Source organism: Myiozetetes cayanensis, unplaced genomic scaffold, assembly GCF_022539395.1.
Source record: "Myiozetetes cayanensis isolate MyiCay16 unplaced genomic scaffold, myiCay2020 scf5-8, whole genome shotgun sequence".
Classification (NCBI taxonomy): Eukaryota; Metazoa; Chordata; class Aves; order Passeriformes; family Tyrannidae; genus Myiozetetes; species Myiozetetes cayanensis.
The window spans coordinates 66,830,979-66,846,428 of record NW_026087742.1 but is presented as its reverse complement, the minus strand read 5'-3'; the positions used below and the strand labels follow the sequence as shown (position 1 = coordinate 66,846,428).

General features: G+C 38.8%; 1 protein-coding gene across 22 annotated transcripts in view; it reads right to left on the bottom strand.

Annotated features, from left to right (window-relative positions):
* Nucleotides 1–15,450, bottom strand: part of LMO7 (LIM domain 7) — a 130,070-nt gene that overhangs the window by 36,591 nt on the left and 78,029 nt on the right. For 13 of the 22 annotated variants that reach the window (XM_050331826.1, XM_050331818.1, XM_050331830.1 and 10 more), the window contains 8 exons: nt 8,533–8,563; nt 8,000–8,113; nt 7,319–7,517; nt 5,940–6,192; nt 4,575–4,862; nt 4,094–4,294; nt 2,907–3,623; nt 1,342–1,371 (listed from right to left, as the gene is read on the bottom strand). In XM_050331826.1, the coding sequence (XP_050187783.1) occupies nt 1,342–1,371; nt 2,907–3,623; nt 4,094–4,294; nt 4,575–4,862; nt 5,940–6,192; nt 7,319–7,517; nt 8,000–8,113; nt 8,533–8,563 (1,833 nt within the window). The remainder of the gene's footprint in view (nt 1–1,341; nt 1,372–2,906; nt 3,624–4,093; nt 4,295–4,574; nt 4,863–5,939; nt 6,193–7,318; nt 7,518–7,999; nt 8,114–8,532; nt 8,564–15,450) is intronic. The other 9 variants (XM_050331834.1, XM_050331839.1, XM_050331840.1 and 6 more) reach the window with 4 other exon arrangements.

Here is a 15,450-nt window from a genome sequence, read left to right as displayed (position 1 = left end):
AAAACATGGTACTTCTCTGATATGATGGAAAATCAGATTGAAACCTAAACTGATTCAGCACAGAGCCTTGCTCTAATCTGTTACATTCCAACAGAGCTCTGAACTAACAAACCAGACTCTCACTTCCTCCCAAGAGGCCCAATTCACTTTTGCTGGTAACGTAAGACTTTGGACTTTGGCCTCTAGAAATAAAGACAAGGGCATTAACTCACTGTATCTGTTTGCTTGTCTATTTTCTGAATGGGGAGAGTGCCAAATTTAGCAAAAATCTCCTGGTCACTATTGCAGAAACTCTTGTACAATTCTTTTCCTCTTTTTTTATGCTTAAGTTACATAACATGAAGAAATGGTTTGGGGTAACCAAACTCTACATAAAAGTTGTATCAAATTTATTCCAGGTGAGTTCAAGAAAACTTATATAGCTACAGTTTCCACTTATTTCTCTTGAGTTATTTTATCTGCCTGCAACAAAATAAGAAAATCTAGACCTAAATACAATATATCCTAAGTACAGCTATATTCATACTAAGGAGCAGGATGTTAGTTTTAATTTCAGTCTAGATTTAAAAATCTAACTAGTGACTTGAGTCTTCTGAGTCTCCCTCCCCTAACATTTAACAATTTCTGAGATACTTCTTTCTTCTTCTGAAAGTGTTTAGTCATTTACCAGGTCTGCCTCAGGGTAGAAATAGAGAAGTAAACAAATAAATACATTTACATTACATTTACATTAAAAAAACCACCAAAAAAAATCAAAACAAAACTAAAACATCATCCATAAACAAATACCTAACATGCCATCACAAATTAAGTGGGAAAATTCTTTCTCTTTGACTCGCAGTATATCATAAACAACATCTAAGTTCATGTGACACTAACCAATAAGTTTACCATCGAGGATTCAAGAACCTGGAGGATATAAAATAACCACCGACTATTCACCAGACCTATGCTAAATATCATGTTGTTAATTATTTTCAAGTTCTAGGTGTACAGCTTTCAAATTAAAATATGTAATAATCTTCCTTTACATTTTTTAATGTTTTAAAGCCTAATTTAAATACAGAACATCAAATACTTCAGCAGAAAGAAAATACTGGAGCTGATTTTCAAAGTGCCTGATAACTATAACTTGGATACACTAGATGCCAGAGGGAACTTTTGTCATACACATAGCTTTTTGTCTCCTACATTTGTTACATAAATTGCAAAAGCCCAGAACAACAAAGCATCATCATGCACAAGTTGTTTTCAGCATGAGTTTTTAGCTACTGTGCATGCATAAAGATGTAAAGAGGAAAAAAAAGGCATAATGATCTTTCAAGCTTTCATAAAACTTACCCTTGCTCATCAGAAAGCTTTTGAAACAGTCTGAGAAATCAGAAACCAAAAAAAGAAAAGATTCAGTGACTTGATACTGAAAACATTCACACCATTAGTACACCAGCACTCTTACTAAGTGAGGGGAAAACTGAAAGCTTGGGAACCAGCCAGCATGGAATAGCACACTGGGAATCAGACACTAGTCAAAAAACACATCAGGACTTGCATGATATGCAAGTTGGGCAGAACTGACAGAACAAGGCTGCCTGAAAGTTTCCAACACTTCTGATTTAGCAATGCTGCACAAATAAAACCTGGTATTAATTCTGCACCACTTACTCCAATGCTGCTGAACAGCATGATGCTCAAAAGAGACTAATTTCAAGAAATTAAAATTAATGCCAATTTGAGTCCCAACAAGAAGTGTGGTTTACAGAGGCTGTCTTCTTGTTACTTCAACCATTTCTGATATTAAATGAAAGTAATACTTGGCTTGGACAAGAATAAAAGGCCTTATATAAACATTTAGCAAGTGAAGTCATGAATGCAATTAATCAGGGTAATTACAGAAGATTTTTAGTATTCTTAATTATATTTTATGATTACAGGTATTTTATTCTGTTGAATGAATTCTTAAAACGTGCAATATTTTCAAGCACTTCAAAAATATTCCTCAGTGAAGCTTGCACTTTGTTACAGTATTAAGCTTAAAAATTAAATGCAGCAACATCAAAAGTATCAACTGGAACACAGAAGTGTCTTAGTCACAAAGTAATGACGCATAGCTGGGAGAACTGCAACTTGCAATGCCGTATTTTCAGAGCTAAGGAAACATTTGAAACCCTACTCTCCCCCAGAAAGCAAAAAATTCAAAGGAGAGCTAGGAAGTAGTTAAGAAATAATTTTCAGTCAGACAAGAGAAATTTTGATGATATCAGGAAAGACTTAGTGGAAAGTATGAATCAGGACTGTATGAAAGTAGGTGGAAAATACTGGCAGAATAAAATATGTCACAGTGGAATTTAATATTACATAGGTGTACAACTTGCATGCACCATGAGTTCAGGCAGACAAAACACTAATATTTTCTTCACCTCATCTAATCATCTCAGAACTGTGGCAGAACAGTTTACAAGCATTTTCATACTTAGGTGCAAGCAAGAATATCAGAATGCCCATTTCCAGAATTTGTCATTAAAGAATTAATGTGTTTCAGAAATGTTTTCACCTATTACATTGCAAAATAAAAGAAAATATTTCTAGCCTCCATAGACTTTTGAATAATCACTATTCCTGTCCAACCTTGGAAAGAAACTTGTGTAGAACTTTAGCCTGATGGAATGATAACATATTTTCTCTATAGTGGCAGCCTAAAACTAGAAAACATTATATTTTTTGTGATGTTGAAAATATGGTATTGCAGTCACGGGCTTTTATTCAAAGCAAATAAAAAGCTTGTTCCAGGATGACACGAACAAACAGCAGATTGGCACTCTATGAATGGTTCAGCACAAGACGAGGCTTTTCTGAATGGAAAGGGTTCAATGGCACTCAAGCGCAACCTGTGCAGGACACAACCTGACCTCTCCACCATCTGCCGTTTCTTGTGTCTAACTTTGCTGGCCTCCCTGATCGCTTCCCACTTCTTCCAGTCTTCTTCACTGCATGGACCTGGGATAAAATTTACTGGCTGTGTGTTGCTTCCAACCTTCCAAGACTCAATCTTGCGGTTCAGCATGTCATCCCTCTTATGGTGGGAAGACGGCGACAGCACTCTGCCATCGCTCTTTCTTTCCTCCAGCGTCGTGTCTTTTTCAAGTAAACATAGAAATTTGGATCGGATCTCTTCTGGAAGACTCCAAGGATCAGGAAACAGTGCTGGGTGATACTTGTCAGGAGCACCCGACAAAGGCACCTCTTTTTTCTGAAAGAGGACTTTACGGAAAATCATGTCATCCTTTTCCAAATCTGGAATCACAGGTTGGCCCTCTCTGGGTTGCAGGATTATCTCACCCTCTAGGGGAGGGTCTTGATCAGAGGCTTTTTTTAAAAACCGAGGGTCTTGAAGAACAACTTGATTCACGTGGAAAGCCCCGGTTTTTCGAACGAACAAGTCATCATTTTCCAAATCTGGATATAGACACCCATTTTCCTCATCTCCTTGCTTGCATCCTGGTATAAAGGAAACATTCTTTCTACATTTTATGAGCCTAGGGCCAGAAGTGGGATCAATTTTGGTCTCCGTTTCAGAAGACACGTAGTCAGAGTATTTTTGCAGGGCCTGAAGCAACGAAAACTGACTGAAGCATATAAAACAAAAGGAGGGAAGTAAAAATATCATTAACCAGCAAGAGACAAGCAGATCGCAATGTATTGTGATATACATTTGGTTTAGACTTGCAGTATCCCAAGCAGTACAACTACACCACTTGTCATCCACCACCACGGACTGCAGCACAGCACAGGTCAACCAACACAAAGATATCACAGCATACTAACCTGCTCAGAAACATCACGTCTACATGCTCACATATACAAAGCCAGTAACCCTATGCAGCATGTTATACTTCCATATTTACGTGTTTCAGAAGACCAGCAACTTACAGCTACACTAAAAGAAAAAAAAAAACAAACCAAAACCACAACAGCAAAAGAGTAATAACCAAAAAAGCACAACATTATGGGACATCGTTTAATTTCATTTAGCTGTTGCACACCCAGCCATTTCTTTTTGATGCAGCAAGAGAACAGCTCATGCAGCAGTATCAACCTGGGCTGATCAGAAGACTCCATGATTTTTCCTTCTGCAATCTGTGACAACGAGCTTCTCACATATTCAGCAGATGGCTTATAGCTCTGATCCCTTCTGCAACTATTGTTCCAGTCAAAAATTGGTCTTGGTTGATTAGCAACAAAGGTACAGCTTTGTTTGTAAGCAAATTCCTCATCCTCAGAATCTGATTTCTTTCTACTGTACAGCAGCACAAAGAGTAAGCAGAGGGAAAGAAAAAAAATCATAAAGTGTATTCGTTGAATAAAATGCACAGTTGGCAAAAATGCAACAGTATAACAAAAAGAGTATTTCAATTATTTTCTGGAAAAAAAAAAAGAAAAAAAAGGAAAAAAAAGTAATAAAACTATCCTGCTGCTACAGTGGCAATGAAAATAAAAAATAAAAATAGAGTCATAGAACTACACTTTATTTATAGGCTTTGCACACAGGAGAGAAACAGGCATGCACAAAAACGCACCTGAACCCTTGAATCTCTTTATACCAGGGTTTAAAAGAGGATTTCTTGATTTTTTTCCATAGCAATTCTTCTTCAGGAGTCCAAAACTTAGGAAGAAATTTGTCAAAAGCAACAACTGTATTTGATGATGAAGAACTTAGTTTGCGAAAATAGAAATCATCTTTTTCAATGTTTGGGATGCCTACTTCTTCCTCGTCCTCATCAAAATACCCAGATAATCCTGAAGGATTGTTAACTCTTGGTTTGTTTTCCTCTTTAGTATCCAACTGCTTCTGCCTCCTGTGGTTACTGTTCAAAATATCCAATCAGTTAAGATATTTTAGGAGCAACTTGACATAAAGAAAGCAAAACGACATGCTTTTTGACTCAGGAGTTCAGCCTTGTCAATGAAGCGTATTAGTTCTCAATTCCATCACTGCAGCACCAGAAATAATAAGATATATTAAATAAAAAATAAAATTTAAAAAAAAGTTAAATGGTTATATCAGCATCCTATCTTTTCTGACAAAAATACAAAGTTTGACAGAAAAGGCATATCAAATTATCAGCTGTGTTAAAATGCCGATTAGAAGACTAACTTTACAGAGTTATTTATGGACTGCGATAGTTACTGGATCTTGGATTAGTATCTCTGACCTCAGTGGTTCAAGCATTGCAGCTAGTGGACCAGCTGGATAACTTTCTTGCGAGCAAGATTTAGGAGAGTCATTGCGCAACACGAAACGATGTCCAGGTGCAGCAGAGCTTACAGGGCTCTTTTTGACTAGAAATCTACGTTTTGCTAAGTCATCCAAAACAACGTCAGGCAGCCTTCTTTCATCTTCCGAATCAGACCCACTGTCATATTCATAGACCATCTGGAGGGAAGCTGGATTTGTGAGCCCACACTCTGCTCTGCTATTTTGGCAGGAAGCTATGGGATTTGTTTCACGTCCACTGAGGTTGACCAAAACAGGAATAGAATGAAAACAGTGAAGACACGAAGGCAAGGATGAAACCCAAGAACTGCCCACTAATCTCATCTGTATGCATCAAGAAGCCGGACAACTGAAATTCATCACCATATTTTGGAAAGGCTTTAGTGGGAAACTAAAACCGTAGGTCTATCTCTTGTGAACTTGCATTTAAGATCACTTAAATACCCTCTACCTGGAGTCTGATCAGCTTCAAAGCATTACTCAAACATCAAAAAAAACCCCAACCAAAACCAAAACTATCAACCACACAACCACACCAAAACATCCCCCTGGTTAAAATATGGAAAATCTAACACTTGACTTTCCATTGCAGCAACAGCAGCTGCAAATAATTTATTTAAAACAATTCTAAATCAAAGCCCACTTTGCTAAGACCACACACCAGTACCTTGAAAATGTTCCATCTGACTCGGTGAAGACAGGACTTGCCCAGCTCCTCCTGTTGTCCTCATTCTTCTCTGTTCTCTTCTTCCTTAATGGTGCTGGCACATAAGCTGACTGCTTGTTTTTATTGGGTAAGAAGCGATTGAAGTCAGTGGTAGGTTTTGGTTCAATCACAGAAATCCTGCGGTAAAACCTGTCATCTTTATGGGAGTTATGCATTTTGAAAGGCAGTTCTGAGTCTGTGTCACTGTCACAACCTTAGAAGAAAGGGGAGAAAAGGGAAAGCACAAACATTATTCTCTGGACACAAGCTTCTAGCTAGAGTTTGGATCAAAATCTTCTGAAATCAATTTAACTCCATATTTGAGATGTTTTGGCTGCAAATTTGCTGAGCTACTGACAGGACAGTAGGAGAGGTATTTTTAGAAGTTTGTGGCAAAGCTGTGATAAGATCCATTAAGCTCAATTTGGTTTGCATGACCCTGCTACATTTGTTCCATTCTTTCATTATCACATTCTTTCATTATCACAGGAAACAAAGTGCTAACCTCTAGACTGAAGACATAAAACAGCATATAAATTTTTAATTAAATAATATTTGCAGGGTAAATTTACTAACAAAAACAAGTTAACAGCAAATAGTACAGCAACATATTCGTCTCACTAGATTAATGCCCAGTAGAAGCCCAGGGTACATCATGTATTGAACATGGCTACATGTTGCTGTGCTCAGACCAGAAATGCTCCACGTGGCCTCTGCCCAGTGATTTAGTTTTATTCACATGAAACAAAATCCAAAAGCTCAAACTCTTTATAACTTTAGACTACAAGTTTGTATTGAACTTTAAAACGGCAGAGAAACACAGGTTAGAATACAGCTGTAGGGATTCAATGTCACAAACTGTCTTTTTGTTACTTTTATTTCCATGATATTTCCTATCAAAAGTAAAAAAATACTATTCAGTATTGAACATTGAACAATCACAAATGAAGTGAAAACATAGAAGTTTGGCATAAGCACCCTAGGAAGAAGGCAAGAGACTTTTGCAACTGGTGAATTTTAGGTGATGACATCAAGATTTCTATCAATCTGATTTCTACTAATTTTCCTTACTGAACCTTGCACACACACACCCCCTAATGCAGCAATGACAGCAAGAGTTCCAGTAGCCCTTCCTAGGAAGATTTGTGTGAGCAATGCTTTGTTTATACCAATTGTTAAATATATTTGCTTAAGCAAAATGCAACTGCAGCTGTTTCAAAACCAGAGCTGACTTTCAAGCCAATCTAAGTACTGGACATCCAAGTACTAGGTCCACACGTTGTCTTCTCCTACACTCATATGACACATGTCAACAAAAGATTTTAAAGATACAAACATACCTTCACTGCCACCTTTTAAGGTTATATCTGATGAAAAGCTTGTGGAGGATCTTGAACCAAGAGAGTCCAAGCTATCAAAGGAATCGTCTCTTTTATGGCTAGCTGAAGACGAAAAGGGCTCTCCCCGGTCAACGTACCAAATATCACCGTATCCACTATCCCTGCCACTTCTGTTCAGGTGGCTGGACTCTTCAAGTGCCTATGAGAGTAAGTTTTGAAAGGTCTTTTACAATAATTTAAGGTGCAAATGCCACTCATGAGTTTTAACTCAAAAATTTTTAAAATGCATTTTGAGTTCACAAAAAAACTTCAGCAAAGACTACTGTAAACCCCTAGAAACAACACATACAACAGCTTGGATAGGAGATTCAATACAAGGTCTTAAATTTCTCTTATCTCAGCCAAAGGGAATCAAAACTGGGCTCTTCACAATCTACCACATTAATCAGAGCAGGTGGATTCTGAAATTCATATGGGTAGCAGAAGAACCAATGTAAGCTAAAAATCATTCCTTTCACATGGACCTTGATAGCAAGCAAAAAAAAAATAAAATAAATTACTATGTTGTCCAAACTAATAATAAAATTAACCCCCCAAGAAACTGTTTAGAATTGATGCTGTAATGTATAACAAACTATAAAATTCAGGCTATGTGTTTAGTTCCTTTTTTGGATTCCTTACCTTAGTCAATGCTTGCCCTAATAACTTCTCAAATGCTTTAAGATTGAGGTATGGACCATTATAATGGGGATTACTTTGAGCTTTTCTCCCAAGCCAGTATAATGTAATCAAAACCTAAAACCAAATAAACAAACAAACAGAAAAAAACTAAATACAAACTTAATTATTTTCCTCTCTCACCACATACCAGTATAAAAGAATCTCAGCATGCTGATAGAGATGTTTCCACAATGAACTGTAACATCTTGTTTACAGTATTAGCTATGATTGCCACCAAAAACAATTAAAGAATGTTATGATGCATCTCATGTGTGTCAAGTAAGCCAATAAAAGTACTGTTTCCAATTATTACATTGATTTGGGCAAGTAAGCTGCATAGAGATCATCGTAACATGGCTCTGATTTGCATCAGATAAATGAACAGATGAAGCATAAAGTAAGCATGATAGTCCCATAAACAGAAGTGTTTAAAAATAATTAATCAAAATTAGTGTGAAATTGTTTCAGAAAATATTGAAGTAGATGTGTCTTACATTTTTCACTCTTCTGTTGGTTTCCTCCGGCCTGAAGCAGAGCAGGAAGTGAGAAAAAGAAAAGAAAATATTTTAAAAGAGTTGACTTAAAATGTAATCATTATTCAAGATTTAAAACGTGTCCATGATGATTGTCACGTTGCATTCAGACCTAGTCAACAGATGAAAATATTCAGGGTTGAACTGCAGACAGTGCCTGAACAACACTCCTGCCCACAGTGCCAGCAGTTATGGAAGGGCAAATGGCTCAAATACACAGAAAAAACTTTTCACTTGCCCCAGATATTAGTTTGGAGCTGGTTCAGCTGCAAGATTCACACACAGCATGGTGAAGGGGTCCAAACAAAAAAGTAAAGACTTCACGTACAGCAGCAGAAAGACCTATTCAGAGCCCCATAACATGACAGACCAACAAATGTAATAGGGCACCTCTCCTGCTCCTGTTTGTCTAGCAACAAGCCAGTCAAAGGTTACAGGAAAAGGTAAAATAAACCATTAAACCATAGGAGACCGTCACACATTAGTGAAGCGATGACAGGGCCTGGCCAGTGTAAGTGGTGCTCTTCATGGAAATGTAATATTCAATACAACGTGACAATCATCATGGACACAGACAGTCCCTCCTTCTCTTTCTTCCTAGTTTGAGAGCACTCACTCCCACCCTGTGTGGCTGTAATTGCCTTGCCCATCTCCACATCTTAAAGAAATCAGGCTACCAGGCACACGAAGCCCCGAGATGGATCTGACTTGCACAGTCCTTGTCTGCAGTTTCTTTAATATTACATACCAGAGATGCTTCTGGTTTTGTAGTCAGTGACTTCTTCCTCCCAGATAAGGAGGAACTCTTGTCCCTTAATCTTAAATATTTGCCCTTTTGTTTGAGGTTTTTTTTGGTTTGTTTTAATACCTTCCAAAACTTTTTTCACCTTCCATTCTTTTTTCACAGGAGACTATTTATGAAGAAAAAAAATATTTTCCTCTTCATTTTTTTCAGTAGGTTGACTTCTTTTCCAGTGTCCATGTTGCCAGACACACCATGGCTGTGACCTAAGGTGCTACTAGAGAAAGACTGATTTCCCAAGCAGAGGATGGAAAACTATTCTTGTGGTGGTGTGTATCAACATTCCACCTCTCATACTCAACGGAGAGCATTTTAAAGATTCACGTTCTTTCCCTTACAAATCTTTTGTTAGCAGAATTTCTGCCTTTGTTTACAATTATAAAAGCAGAGGCCATGTATGCCCTTGCTAAGGATGCCTTAAAGTTTGCTTCCAAACTTCAGCAGCCCAGGAAAGAGTGAGAAATTCTGCCCTTAGCCAGCTGAAGTCTGTGTCAAAAAGGCTGCAAACCTTCATGTAGACCAAAGCGAGGTGACTGAACATGATGATGTCCACATCTCCTTTCTTTGAGCTCGCTGGGATAATTTCAGTCAACCATTTTGCAACAGAGCAATATTCAGTTGACTTTATATTTCAATATATTTTCTATACTTGAATAACCATAAATACACTAGACCTGTGTACTTGGGCTATGAAGAACGCAAATATTAGGACATTCAGGTAAACCAGTCAGTACAGTTGAGGCCCAAAAGGCAGGCAGGGAGATCTTTCACACACTCAAATGACAGACCATGCTTTATTCACATGTTCGTTCTGCAACAACAGAAGCAAACTCACAAGTTGTTTACTCTTCATGTGCAAAGTTTCTTCCCTTGCATTACTACTCTCCTCCTCTGAACTACATCTATTGTTTTCTAAGCCTTTCCAGCAACTTGTCAGAATAGAGACAGTCTGAGCAGAAGAACAGAAGAGGTAGCCCACTTGCTGAAGTATCTTCACCAATGCAAATAAATGTCAATCCTACATTTGGCTACTGTGAAAGAAGTCTGCTTTTGGATGCTTTCATCCAAAATCATCACAGAGCCCAGTTGGTGCAAACCATCTTTATGAAAATATTCTGTGTAACCCAATTTCTGTCTTGAATAAGCAAATACCACTATGCTGAAAGTTACTAGCAGGCTGCTGCTTTGCTCAGAAAGGCACTGCCAAGGCTGCATCTTAAAGCTAATCTGCTCAAAGATGTCAGTACCTCTCCAAATGATGATGCAACAGTACTTTCTAAATCACTCTGTGTTTTTAAACACAAACTTCTCTATCTTCCCAGAGGTTTTTTATACCTCCTTTTACTAACTACACAACTTTGCTAAAGATGTCTGACCTAAGCAAGAAAGCTGCTAAAGAGAGGGGTTAAGATCTTGCTGGAAGAATTTTATTACAAATACTTCATCTCCTCCTGCCACAGTCTCAGCACTTAAGCATTTATTCTGAAGCTTAAAAGAAAACCAACACCAATATTCTGTGTTACCTAACCCCAATACCAAATTCCAGCTAACAAAGAGGTCTCAAAATTGTAAAGGCCACAAGATAACATGTAGGGAATAACCACACAAGTCCAAGTTGATCACCGATGAAAAAAGATGTGAAATCACCACCTGCAGAGAAATAATACCTTCTGTGTAAACCATATCATCTACGTCAATCCTTTAGCAAACAGAAAAGAGACAAATGGGACAGAAATAGCTCTCACTTGTCAGTATGTGATACGCTTAGAGACCAAATCCCATTGTTACATTTGAACACAACACATATTGACAAACATCACTTACTCCCAGCCAGCATGGACCGACAGATGTTTCTCTAACAAGGACCACTCCACAAGAATAAAGCAAAGTGACACGGCAGATCAGCACACTGAGCCACAGCTCAAGGCATTTATTCTCAGCTCCACTGTTTGCTCAAGGTTAAATAGTAGAATTAGTCACCAAGGCCCTAGCCTGACAATACAAAGGCTTTGGCAGCAGCTTGGTTTAAGGATTTCCTGATCTCCCTTTCCCTTCCAGCCGCTCCTATTTGCTGCCTCTGTGGTTATGCCAACACAGCTCTGAATCACACTACCATTCCATGCTGCCCATCGGGACCAGAGGGCTGCACCCACTTTTTTGTTTGGGTTTTTTCTAATACACGTTTTCAAACCCCAAATTAACTTGCTGGTCTGTTTTAGACCATGATCATACAAGCAACTGCACCAGCACCATGGCAGAGGCAACATGCTGCTGCAGAGGAGCAGGCAGGGGCCTGGTGGAGGAAGACTCTGCTCCACACACCAGAATTGTGAGAGTCCCCGTGTGACGACACCCCAGTCAGAGGTTCTTTGTGTTTCTAATTTCTGTGGAGTTAGCAAACCACACTAATTTAAGAAATCATCCTTACAAAAGAGCAGTGCATTTTAGGAAGCTGCATTTATTTCTGACTTATTTCAAAACTTTTAAACAGCAAACTCAATAGTCTGGATTTTATTTTTCTAACACATTGTATGGTTTCGTTCCCCCACATCCTAATGTATTAAATTCCAGCCACTAGAAACTCACAATGTCAAATTTATGTTGACATTTCACTTTATTATTTTCCAGGAAGAAAATGAATGTGGAGCTCAAGACCAAATCCAAGATACCCAGAACTCTGAGAAAAATTCTGGAAGATTATTTTACAGCATCCAATTCAGAGAATGTGGTTTTCTAAATGTCTGTTTCTTATATAGAAACACTTTTAAATATAGTTATTGAACAACAATTTAAAAAAAAAAAAAACAAAACAAAACCAACAAACAAACAAGTTTGAACAGAGTATCCTCCTCCCCTAAATGAGGGATAGCTGCCAAGAATATGTGTGGTCATGTCCAAAGAGATAAGACAAATCTGAAACCATTTACGGGAAGAAAGAAGGGACAGAGACACTCCCACTGACAGAAAGGAATGTGCCAGTGACAAATGCACCCTGCCCCATGCCAAACCCATCCCTTGGTGACAAATACTTCAGAAACCCCAACAGCTGCCAATCTGCTTTCTGTCCCTTTCTCTCTACTACAGATCTCACAAACACAGGACTTGAACAGGTTTCTGTTTAAAAAGAAGTACTGGTGCTCTCCCTTTGAACTTCCATCCACCAAGGTAGCAGTTACACCTCCAAGATGCCCTTTGAAGGACTTGGAAGAGCCATACCTGGCCTGGGAGTTGGAGCAGATCAGCACACTGAAGAAAGCCCACTCCCGAGCTCCTTGCCAAGGTCCAGGCTTCTGAGATTCTAAGGAATATGTAGTAGGACTTGAAGATTCTCCACCCCCACTGAGGTATACTGCACAGGAGGCAGACGCTGCCTGTCCAACCAGCAGCGGGCTTGTGCTAAATTTCAGCCTCTTTGGCCACCTACTCAACTGCTATTAATATTGCTGCTATCGGATTTCAATGAATTCCCACGTGCTGCTGAGAATAGAAAGGCTCCAGTGGAAGATGTGGGTGCTGCATGGGTAAAGAAACATGAGGACATTCCTCCAGCACTTGGATTCTCAGCAAATTGATATTCAACCCTGAGAGTCCCAATTCACTGCTGAAAACGCTGGAAATAAACCAGTCTGGCTATGACTGCAGAGCTCGAGAACAGCGTTTGGAAATGCACCTTTCTATTTGACTGTAAAAAGCACATGCATTTTCCATAGCAACACATCCACTGGACCCAATGCCACTCACATCATAACAGCACACAGAGTCAAGTATAAAATGACAGCAGAAAGCATTTCTCCATGCCCACCAAAAACCCCTGTCTGGCAGCAAAGAGGCCCATGGGCCCTGATGACCAAGCAGTCGGTCCCCACCCTGTGCCCTCGCCTACTAATGAAGGGCTGAGGGGTGGAGAAGAGATGCCCAAGAAGGGAAAGGCAGAGAGGGAACACAGCCAACACCCTCTGTGGGAATGCATCACCTCCCATCACTTCAGGGACTGTTCTCTCCTACTGCCTCTTGAGTATGGCACTTCCTTGCTGATCTCACCCATTATGCTTCCACACCATCTTTAAATCCCTTATCAAAACAAAAACAGGCACTTGTAGAAAAGTGCATCAACCCCAGCAAGTCACCAGACGATAACATTATCCATTTCCTCACACTCTTATCTGACCCCTCCCTGGGTGGTCCATCTCTGCCGGCTTCCTCATATCCCAGTCTAATCAAGAGGTTCTCCCAAAGAGAAAATTAGAATTTTGTAGGGAAGAAAGCATGCCTGCCAAATAAAAAGTAAAAATAAACCCTCCAGAAGAACAAGTATATGCAGAGGAGACTGAACACTGAAAACCCTGAGCATTACTTGGCTCTTGTCTGAGGGGTGGGCAGGGGAAGCAGAATGGACCATTCTCTGCAAGTTGTTGCTACAGCAAAGAGGAGACTGTTAGGATTCTGCATCTTTCTGCACAAATTTTATGCTATTTTAAAGAAAATTAAAGTTGGACTCGATGATCTTGGAGGTCTTTTCCAAAATAAACGATTCTAAGATTTATAATAATTAGTGTAGCTTTGTTGACTGGTCCCTTTTTTGCATCTTTTCCTTACTCCATTCCTAAAACCCTCTAAAACTCGGCAGCTTCACTAATTCTAGGCAACTAAACTGTGTATCTCTCATACCTTTTCATTTCCTTGGTCTCTCCAGGGTAAATCTAGCATGTTTCCCCAGCCTGCATTGGTTACTTTAAATTCCAGATCTAGGCTACAAAGTACCCTAAATTCCAGATCTCTGCACAAAGTATTAAAAGTTTTGCAGTTGACTCCCAGCTCAGACATTAGAAGTTCTCAAAGGAAATCAGTTTCTTCATGTTCAAAAGGGCTTTTCAATTTCAGAGGTGAAATGATTGCTGCTCAAGAAAAAAAGTACCTCAATACACACTGTAATTTAGATAAATTGATAGACAGCTATCATATCACTACTTACATGTGCCATAGATTTTTAGATGTTCCAAAGTTCTGGTATTTAGAACTTGGAGCACATGACTTTGCTGAATCTCTCCATTTATCTCCTTGATGCCTTTTTTTTTAAACCTGAACATAATTCAGTTGACCTTTGCACAAGGATTATATTAAATGTTACCCCACTTCTACCTTTTTCCTTTCTTGTACTTTATCAAAACGTTGAGATTGTACACTCCCTCTTCCCATGAAGCAACATACGTGAAGCTCATCCTGTCGATCGCCAGAGTCATCACCTACTTAACTTTTTTTGCATTTAGTTTTGAATATCCTTTACCTTCATCCCCCCACAAAAATCTAGACCATATTGTAAATTTTGTAGATTGAAGATAAATCAATATGGGGAACACGCATTTGTGCCAGCAATCTTTCCAAAATAAACAGTCAGTATATCTGGGGAGTCACTCTGAAAAAAATAAGTATCAAAATAGGCAATTAAGTGCAATTGTGTAAGTTTTTAGAAATATATGCAAACCCACAAAAAACATAGTTCAACAGCATTATAAAAAAATATTTGAAAAATATGTATAAAGCCTATTATTTGTTTCAGCTAAGCTGCAGCAACCATGGCAACTCACAGTTAGCACTGCTTTTCAAGACATTACCAAAATTCACTTTCTCTACTGCCTGATGTTTCCTTGGCATTATTAAATATTTCCAAAACTGTTGTCCTTTTTACTCCCAACTCTCACACCTAACTGGAGTATTTCAATATGTCCTCTTCCCACACACAGATGTGAGAGGTAACTTTTTAGAATAACCCTCAATACTGACCCATTTATTCCCACAAAGACAGCTCAGACACCTCTGCACCAACTCCAGATATGGGTAAACAAGTTATTACAATGGAAGTCACGGTGAAAAATTTTCCATCTACCAAGTACTCCATAGCAACTGCCTATGTGCACTCTCTTACAGTCAACCCTCTGGATTAATACAATTCTTCAATTTGGATAAATTCAGAGGTGGTCCCTTGGGAAGCGCTAGGATTTGGCAGACAAATTTGCTTGCTCAGAGCGACAGAGAGATTTTTACAGCCTCTATATACAACAACCCAACCACCCCCTTCA